Raw genomic sequence first — 10,659 nt, 5'->3', positions numbered from 1 at the left:
CTGATTGACATAAGTCTGATGGGCGTGTCTTCACGCTTATGTGCTAACGTTAAATGTCTTTTAAGTTATAACTTTTTTGTCTTTTTTTTCTTTGTTTGTGTAACTTATTGCTTTTTTTGGCTACTTTTAAGAAGAAAAAATTCCCCGTCTATCTTCGCAAAGTGCCTCGATACGCAACTTAGTGGTAAGGGAAAAGCCTTGGAAATGAGGTTGTCCAATACGGTGAAAAAATTGGCTTCGATGTTAGATCCGATTTCTTTGCGGCTATACTCAGCCAAGAATCGAACCAAATTAAAGGATAACATAGACGAGAAAGCTTCATGAAAAAAAAAAACACATATAAAAACGTGGACAATAGCCCTAATTGGGCTTGCAAAACTTTATTGAAGGTACCATCCTGATATAACACCAAATTCTCATGACCAGCCAACGAAGAAATCTATGAAATTAGTTAGGAGAATGGACTTTTAGATCATGGCAGTCAAAGTATTTTTACATTTTAGTTCACAGTCTCTGTGCTTTCCCCTGAAAAACAACGATCAACGCTGTAGTTTATGGAAAATGTCAGCACGTGAGAACATAAGAATACATTTGTTCATGTTCCGTTCATGGTTTGCACTGACGAGATATAATCGTTTCAGTCTGTTGTAAAGAGACAGCTTCAGTTGATATTTTTCACGTTATGCCATTGGAATGTCCGAGATCTCGGTTCCAAAAAGCGATATTTCCCGAATCCCGCATTTGTAAAATTCCTCAATCCCTTACCCCGTTCATATCCACAATACCAACTCTTGTTCTCTATCTTCCCCAAATCCCGAATCCCGGCTCCTAAATAGGTCAAATCCGGGAACCCGAAAAAACTATTAGGGTCCCTTTATTGTCAGTTAAATTACCTCTGTTCCTACATAGATAAACCCGTCACTCGCTTTTAGGTCATCGGGATGTTGTTTGTGGTCAGAATCACTTAGTTGACAGACGAAATTTCCAAAGTTGAAAGAGAGACAGTTCTCGTCAAGGTAACATGCAATACGGCAGGTGTCCTGTCCGTCAAGGCTTATATTTTTGATCCCATGATTCATCAGAGCTTGACCTTGAATTGCTGGAATATACTCCAGTCTCCTGCAAGCCTCTGCAAGATGAAAAGGTAACTCATCAAATGACACACTTCAGTTAATTGACCAAAGTAACTGTGGCAAAAACAAAACTAATCAATATAATAATTAACTAAAGAAATCACGAAAGAAGACGAAGTGGAACACAAAACGCAGGGAAATTGAGACACGCAAAAGTCGTTCGTCCAGCCTGCGTCGCTGGCGGTATATTTTATCGTACACTTGCGAGTACGATGGTTTTGGCCGCGAGTAGGTCGCGAGTGGGCCGCGGCTGGCATGCGGACTAGTAATTTTGAAATCCCTTGAGACCAAAACAACGAGGTAACCATCGATTGACTCCCGTGTATTCAAATAATCCTGCAGTAGAAAATATCCCGCCAGCTGCGCTAAACATCGTCGGGCTGGACGCCGAATTGTGACCGTAGAATTGTAGAAAAAAACGCGTTTAATGGCGTCGGCGTCACAGTGAAGCTGCTAGACCTTTCCCGATTATGCTAGTAAAACTGACATTTAATGCTCCTGGTATTTCTCGTTTTACGCCACAAAAATGCTCAAATTATGCCCGATTCTCAAAATAAAGCTACTTTGTTTCCAGAAAATGCTTTGTTTTATTTCAAGCAAAACGCAAAAACTCCGGGATCATGTGTGCTTATCATCAACTGAATAAGGCGAAAAGTGCTACATTTGTTTTTTTGTTTTTTTTGTTTTAACGATCATTCTGATGCAGCCAAAAAGATTCCATTGATAAACAGTTAATTTATGTTCGAAGTCCTTAGCGCTTGTTGCACTCTGAGATATGACGCTGACCTGGCGGCAGTCAACGAGAGCACAATTCCGTTGCTCGTTGAAGGGACCGGTCTATGTTCTCCGTCAGAATTTCCTTGTACGAGCTGCAAGTTTCGAGAAGATGGCGTGGAACTAGCCGACGTCATCTTGTTTGAGCAAGTGCGTGAACGGCCTCTGAAAGTTAACCACTGACCAGACTTCTTTCGAATCAGAGTTAACTGAATAGAGTGTAATGTGAAGTGCTAGATTTCGATCCCATATGAACCATGTGAGCGTTAGCCCTACAGATGGAAATGGGCCCACACAAGGACCATTTCCATCTGTAGGGCTAACGCTCACATGGTTCATATGGGATTGAAATCTAGCACTTCACATTACACTCTATTCAGTTAACTCTGTTTAAAATATAAGAGCTACACGGCCAACGTTTGTATAAACGTAACCTTTCCTTGTACTTGTACATGTTCATTGCCGTGACTTTAACATCTTCACTTCCCACGGCCTGCTCCCGTCTGACCTTGTAGCTCAGTCGGTAGAGCGGCGGAGATCTAACCCGAAGGTCGTGGGTTCAATTCCCACCCTGGTCAGAGTTTTTCTCTGTCCTTGTGTGGGCCCATTTCTATCTGTAGGGCTAACGCTCACATGATTCATATGGGATTGAAATCTACTGTAGCACTTCACATTACACTCTATTCATTTAACTCTGTTTAAAATATAAGTGCTACACGGCCAACGTTTGTATAAACGTAACCTTTCCTTGTTCTTTCGAATCAGTTTGGATGCAGTTCATATTCAATTCAATTACAGAAATCCTTCTCTCAAACACAAAAGCAAATCATCACAATGCTTTTTAATTCTAAAATTTAGCATTTAAAATCTTTGGATTGCTGAAATGTAGATCAAAGTTATCATGGGCATGCAAAATGCTAAATAATTCTAGCAATTCTTTTTACAGAAAAAGTGTGAAAAAAATGCTTGTTCAAACAAATAATTCCAAAAAATGCTAGCATAATCGGAAAGGGCCTAGAAGCTGCCCGCGTAATGCTTAATTTAGGTCACCAATTAATCCAGCGGGAAGTTAAAGAGCCAACATATATTTTGCGCAAGTGAACCAGCTGGAAAAACAAGTTTATGAAAGCAAAAGCGAATCGAGGGTCCCACGTATCAATGCATGATTTATGACTAAAAAAAATGTTTTCTCTTGTTCTGACACAAAATCTTAAAATTAGTCCCAGAGCTCATAACTTTCACTAAACTGATTTCATTTCCTCGCGCGTTTATTTTAATGCGAGGAATAACTTGAATTCTTAACAACCCAAATTGAAGGGTTCTTTGACTTTTACGAATTTAAAAAGTATTTTAGTCGTTAAAGGCAGGATATCGTTTACAATGCGGCAGTTTCGGAATTAATTGTCGTTTCCAAGAGAAAGACTGAAACTTTTCAGTTTGAACAAATAAAAGGCATTGAAATTTTAAATTCAGTTCGGATTTTCCTTCCCTCAAAATTTCACAAATACATATTAAACGTAGAAATGTTAAATACCTTATTCTCGGAGAAAATACTTTTAAAGAATCAATTTTCATTTTTTTCATCACCAGATTTAGGAGGCAAATGCCAGCAATTAAAGAAGCAATACCTGCTTTTCCATTTGTGCTTGTGTACAATAAGTGAAAAACCCACAAATATAGCGCAATAGCCTGAGTTCCGAGGAAGATTTGACTCCTCAATATTCGCTTTTGAAGATTCATCAGCAACGACTGTTTGCGCAGAAAGATGAGATTCAGCGATACTCAGTTAAGTAGTGTGGAGGAGCATGTCAAAATGTCGCTGAAAGTGATGTGCGATCATTAATAATTGAAATCCAAATTGTTGCCTTGTTTGTCAGGGTAATACCATGTAAAATTTGCATTTCAACATTTTTCATACTATTATTTTGGCGAGAATCCACAGTGAACATAAAATCTAAACTGTCCCAATCCGGGTCTGGCCGATGGCCCCTTCGTGTTTTGCTAAACTTCAAATTTATTTAAGATTTTAAGCCCTTTTATTTTCCCTGTTTCCAAATCTAAAAATAATGCAGTTTGTTTACTAAACATTAGCCTGCGAACGCAGACGTATTTCCGGCGGTCGTTTCTCTCCCCCGAAAAGTAACGTCTGCGAAACCGAGCTGCACAACGATTTCCGTGACGTAAGATCTTTTGTTAGGTTTTTGACCAATCAAATTGTATGATAGAAGCAAGCTCGAGTTACTCTTGCGCGATTTAGCGCAATTGCGTGTCTGAAATACAAGCCATACAGGTAAGATTCTCAGTTGTGGAGCGTGATTATGAGTGATATAAACAACCATGAACGAAACTCCCAAGAAGAGTTCTCACGATTGTGAATGCTGCATTCTTTGTAGAGGGAAGTTCTCGGCGGCTAAGGAGAAGATACGTGTGTTTGGTAAAAGCAATGTTGACATATGCTCTTTGGTATATCGTGCCATAAACGTTGATCTTTCTGTTTACGTCGACTGTGAAAAGCTGGCCATTTGTCGCACGCAGTGCTACAATCGTATTGTGCGATTCAATGATTCCCTGCAAAAGGTGGACGAAATTAGCGAAGAAATTAGGGGATATTTTGGCGGTAGTGTTTCCCTTCGTGTAAAAAGGATGGCGAAAGACAATTGCAAGACATTAGGCATGATTGATCAAGTTACATGTAGCTTATATCAATTGTTTATTGTAGAATTTCATTATTATATGATACATGTTCAATCTGCACTGATCGTAGTTAACAAAAGCTAGTCGAGGCGAGCAGTGGTTACGCGTGTATAAAAGAGAGAACAAGTAGAGAAAGCTACGGTATTCAGTTGTGTTTCACCGACAAGACATTTTAGAACGAACAGGTATACAAATAACTAGTGTACAAAGCATGCAGTCAACTAAAACAAGTAAATATCTAAAATCAATAGAAAGTGCAAATATCAGAAGCCAGATTATTAAGTATTTTTGTTATTAAGACAGATAAATCAATACAGTCATTTTCTTCTGAAAGTCTTTGAAGTAGGATACTGTGGTTTTTAATTTTAAAATTGTTTTTGGATAGATGGCGAATTTCACGAGGTAAACTATTCCAAATTTTTGAGATATGTCCAGGTTTGCACCAAATTAGATGCACGCGGATTTCAATAAGCGTCATGAAGTGTCCCCTTGCTCTTCTCGCCAACTTCAACATCACTTGTGTCTCAGAATACAGACAATTTATGTCACAAAGTGTCCCCCAAATGCTGCTCTTTAAGTAAAGATTAACTGCTGCATTTACCCAAAGCTAAAAATAACGCTAACCTTTACCCTTACCTTATTGTTGAAAATAGGTAGCAAATGCTTAGACTTAAGGGGACACTTTGTGTTGGATGTCAAAATTGGGCGTGCATTTAATTAGGTGCAAACCTGGACATAAGTGAAATTTTTACACCATATATTGAAAATGATTTAATTTGTTTGTCAATTCTTGAGGGTCTAACAAAATAGTCACCTCTAGAAGATGATTTTGTTTTATATGAATAAATGCTTGCTTAAGAAATCAATAAATCAGCATTATTTCGAGTCGATAAATTGTTAGATATGTCATGCATCAGAACAGCTGCAACTGATTTACGAGAATGGGGGACTGCACGGAGACGTACTAGAGACTTTAACACTTATCAGTGACAAATAACATGAGCCTCGTCGACAGTAACTGCTCTGACAGATTTCCGGTACAACTCGCTCATTGCCATTTTCCTCCATGTTTCGTCTCCAAGCCATAGTTCAGGTGATCCGAAGACCATTGAATATTCCCCATTCTTTACTTCTTTCGTTTGTTTTACGGTGGCTATTTCAGCCAAAGATACGGCAGTGATTCCCAGGGAATTAGCCGCAACACTTGATCTTTTATCAGGCTGTTAAGCGGAGAAATCACAACGATGATATTTAATATTCTCGTCAGTTGACTGCAAGCACGAGTAAACCAACGGCAAAGCATGGTAAATCAACGACTTTCCAAAACCCGTTGGAAGATTTACAAAAATATCCTTCTTCTCTTAAACAATATATTTGATGGACTCCTCCTGGTGCGTATTTAAACTGTCAAATCCAAAAACATTGCAAACCTGGTTGAACGCGTCGTTGAACGCTTCTTCCAGTGTGTCCGCCATTTTTTCTCCACGAGAATACGTGGTTATGCCGCGCCCGAATCCTGCGAGTTAGCTCTGGATTTTTTAGAGCTAAACGCTGATTGGTGAATAATTCTTACGTCACAGAAATCGTTTTGCAGCTCGGTTTCGCAGACGTTACTTTTCGGGGGAGAGAAACAACCGCCGGAAATACGTCGGCGTTCGCAGGCTAACTAAACATCAGAAATATTGTGGTCGAGAAACATGGCGGATGTGTGGAAATGGAATGAGACTTTCTCAAGAATATTATGAATAGCCTCTCTTACACTTCTTCCTGTCAGCGCAAACGAGAGGACAAAGGAGCAGCAGCCTTGCGGGGGTAGGCATATTTCACTGACCTCTAATCCATGGACTTTCCCGGTGGACCAGGTGGACTACTAAAAATGGACAACATTAATACATAGAGAAATCCTTTTGTCACAAGTACACACCTTGAACATTTGCTTCAACATCCGCTCAATTTTGGACAACAGTGACGTTGAAATCGTTACCCCCTCTCCTCTTTCAACCGTGTTGATAACCTGCAATCAGGGGTACTTTTCCTTAGACATGATGCGAAAAGGTACTTTTTAGCGCCCTGTCTCAAGAAAAGTACGCCTGATCGCAGGTTACCGTGTTGAAACAAGTTGAATCGATGTTGAAGGAGTTAAAAAGCGTTTGAACTTTGCTATAACAATCATTCTACATTTCTTTTGTTATCGCGAATATTGAATTAAGTTGAACCCGTTTGCCGCTCTCTTTCAACATTAGGGAACTTAAGCAACGACAACGGCGACGGCAACGAAAACGTCAGAAATGTGCATATTTAGTAGGCAAAAACAATAGCTTTGCACGCCCTGCACGTGCGTTTTTCACTTTTGACCATTTCTTTGCCGTCGTCAGCAAAACAACAACGTGAAATAGTCAAATTTTAGGTTTTTAGGACAACGTCAGCACTTGACGCTAAAGTTTTATTTTCTCCCCTAAATTAAGCGCCGTTCCGACCAATGTCATTTTTGAGGGACTACCACACCCTTGTCATATAAGAAGGGTTGACATGTTTACAAAGTGATTACAATGACGCGAATTTATATTTTGAGATGACTTTCTCGGTGCCGTCGCCGTCGTCGTTGCTTAAGTTCCTTCTTGTTGAGCATGCGCGTGCGCACTAATCAATGTCTCAATGACGTATCTATGTAACAACTGTTGCTACAGCCTGGGACTGAATACCAGGCCTCTCGTGATGATGTTGGTGATCTGTTGAAATCGTTTGCCCACCCAAGCAGTCAACATTATTGAACTGAAAAAATCGAGCGGATGTTGAAGCGGTTTGCCCGGGACCTTCACCTCCCCAATATCCTATACACCTTATTCCAAAATGGCCGCCATTTAAATATTCTTTTGTTTTTATTCAAATTAGCCCTTGATGCCTCGTTCTTAAGCTTAAAATTCAAAAGAATATTTTCTCTTGAACGAGGCAACAAGGGCCAATTTGTATGCACATAAATCAGCGGCCATTTTGGAATAAGGTGCATACCCCAGCAAGAAGGGAGCAGGTATGTCGCAGTCATAAGAAGTCTCAGAGCCCTGATTCAATTGACCTTCTGAGCGCTAGCGTCCAAGTGTAGTATCACGTGACTTTTTATGTAAACAAACCCCGAAAGTTCGGACATTCGAGCAGATCGGACATATAACACATAGTGAGATGTTGTGGCGAGCAGATATGAAATGTTAGTTTCTTTTTGCGTTGGACTTGGAAATGATGGAACAAAGACACTAGTCACTTCGATGGTTAGGATTTGGTGTGGGACGCGATAGTTTTACACTCCTACTTCGACAGGATTTACGGTGGTGAGTCAGGTTTTGTCCATCTTCGATCCCTAGGCGGACAGAAGCGAACTGTATACTTTGCATTACGTTATCACAAATACCTCCAGGTATTAACATTGTCATATATTTCTTCAATTTGAGGTCAGTAATAAAACAGAATGAATGTGATTTGAGTGTGTGTAAACCGAAAACTTGGAAATGGAAAAATTCGAAAACGCTGAATAAGTCTAGCAAACTTCAGCAAGCAGTCCTGTCTGCGACAGTTCCAGTTTCAACATGTTTAAGTAGATGCCTATTAAAGAAGGACTTCCACACAATGAATATCGGAGAACTTAAAAAATATTTGCAGAAGCGTGGAGTTTCAGTGAGCGTGTTTTGAAGTCTTCGCAGGCGGGCACTGCCTATATAGAATAGGATAGGATAGGATAGGATAACTTTATTTAGACTCGGTAAACTCATCAGAATTATTGCAAATTATACAACGACTAGAGCTACATTATTTTAAAATTACTCTAAATAACCAAAAAATATAACTATAATATTAAATGACAAAATAAAACCTGCTTTACATGAGTGCCGTGTGTAAAAATTGTAGATTTAACTTGAAGAAACGCTCACAGCCAGCCCGAAACGCTCTAAGGGAATCAGCTTGCCGCAAATGGATTGGTAAACTATTCCAGAGAACTGCTCCAAAATAGCTGAATGTATTTTTCTTATAGTTTGTGTGTGGCTGTGGGATAGCTAGTTTGCCCTCTATGTTCCTTAAGGAGAAATTGGAGACGCTACTACGGTCAACATACATATTCTAATAGTGAAAATTATATGCTCTGGGGCCAATCTGGGGTTATCGGTCACAACAAAAGAAAATAATTTTCCAAAGGAAAAGGAGAAGGGATCCTCGTACTTATCTCAGTGGACAATTTAATCAATTCGTTTTCACACAATTTAAGCAATTCATTTTCTTCTGGTCATAAATACTGCATTGATACTGCGGACCCGCGATTCTCTTTCGTTGACATACAAACGCTTTTCCAGCTGGTTCCATGGTTAACAAAATTAATTCAATCAATGAAAGGTATAAACGATTGTAAATAATATATATCTGTGACGTTTGTGCATACTGATACATCAAAACATAACTATAATCCTACACCTAATTTTCTAATGGCTTATATTTGTAGTTCAAAAAATTGTAACGGTAAATCATGTAACTCTCTGAAAAGATCACGCCGTACCTGACGAAATATTGGCGGAAAAACAAGAAATTTATATTCTCACAGCTGTACAGCCAGCCTTGCATCATCATCATCATCATTATCATTATATAATTATTATTATTACTGTTATTGTTATTATTATTATTTCAGTCAGATTGAGTATTATGTGAAATAGAATACCACATATCTCTTTTCCTTTGTGCAAAATGTATTGGCTCTTTAACGTCCCACTCAATTAATTAGGAAACTAATTACCAAATTTCGATGAGAGCTTCAACGTCTACGCCACTAACGTTTCTTTTTTAAATTTTGCGTGTTACAATTCGCTGTCTAGCGCGGTGAGGTTACCCGTAAGCGCTTTATCAACGACTTGGCATCGCCCTAGGTTTTGTGTCGCACTTCGTTTTCTTTAATTCTTTCTTTCTTACTTCGTTTATTATTGATTAGTTTTTTTGTTTTCCAGTTATGAGATTTTGATTAATTAACTTCAATGCATTATTTGATGAACTATCTTTTCATCTCACAGAGGCTTGCAGGATACTGGAATTTATTCCAGCAATTCATGGTCAAGCTCTGATGAATCATGTAATCAAAAATATAAGCCTTGACGGAAAGGACACCTGCTGTATTGCATGTTACCTTGACGACGACTGTCTCTCTTTCAACTTTGGAAATTCCGTCTGCCAACTAAGTGATTCAGACCACAAACAACATCCTGATGACCTAAAAGCGAGTGACGTGTTTATTTATGTAGGAACAGAGGTAATTTAACCGTTAATAGAGGGTCTACAAATGGTTTTTCGGGATTTGGTGAAAAAAGTATTATCTTTAGGAACGCTACCCGGGATACGGGAGGTTTAAATATGGGATTAGGTAGATAGCGCTGTTATTATAAGAATCGAGATCCTGGAAATTTCGGTGACATGATATGAAAAATACCCCTGAAGCTGTCTCAGTCTTTACAACTGCCTAAAACTATCACATAATATCAGTGCAAACCATTCACGTTTTGCGAGCTCCATCAGGGCTATTGTCCACGTTGGATGATCTGTGGTTTCTCCTCATCAAACTACATCGTGTATATGTTCTTGATGTTTCTAGACTGTTCGTAGCCCCAACAGTAACTATATAAGATCTAAGATCCACTCTAAAATTTAAATATTTTTTCGCACCGTGATGGAGACTACAAAAACAGGCACACATATGCATGCGGTACGTTTTACTTTTTAAAAGTAATCGGGCAAAGTGCAGAAAGTTACTTTGCAAACAGGGCGAAACAAGAAAGAAAGAGCAAGACAAAAAGTTATAACGAAAGGACACTTAACAGCAGCAAATAAGCACATCAGGCTTATTTCAAGCAAGGTGTACGGCAACCAGGGTGAGGAAGGTGATGATACGATAAAACCATGCAATAAATGCCTTCGTTTTGGTTCTGTCTTTGAGGTAAAGGAATCCAGAAAATGTGACAGGGATGTTAATGAGTTGATAAAGACCGTCGGGATCACGGATCCAAATTGGGACCGGGAATTTTGGTGGGGA

The 10,659-nt window shown here is 39.2% G+C and overlaps 1 protein-coding gene across 1 annotated transcript in view; it reads right to left on the bottom strand.

Annotated features, from left to right (window-relative positions):
- LOC137988452 (uncharacterized) overlaps nucleotides 1-3,678 on the bottom strand; it is a 16,903-nt gene extending 13,225 nt beyond the window's left edge. Inside the window, exons 1-2 of the mRNA XM_068834436.1 lie at nucleotides 3,536-3,678; nucleotides 894-1,129 (exon numbers count right to left, since the gene is read on the bottom strand). Coding sequence (XP_068690537.1) covers nucleotides 894-1,129; nucleotides 3,536-3,647 — 348 coding nt within the window. The 5' untranslated portion in view covers nucleotides 3,648-3,678. The remainder of the gene's footprint in view (nucleotides 1-893; nucleotides 1,130-3,535) is intronic.
- Nucleotides 3,679-10,659: the final 6,981 nt, after the last annotated feature.

The sequence above is a fragment of the Montipora foliosa genome, unplaced genomic scaffold, assembly GCF_036669935.1.
Source record: "Montipora foliosa isolate CH-2021 unplaced genomic scaffold, ASM3666993v2 scaffold_419, whole genome shotgun sequence".
NCBI lineage: Eukaryota > Metazoa > Cnidaria > Anthozoa > Scleractinia > Acroporidae > Montipora > Montipora foliosa.
The sequence above is the reverse complement of the archived record's forward strand: the minus strand, read 5'-3'. Positions and strand labels throughout refer to the sequence as shown.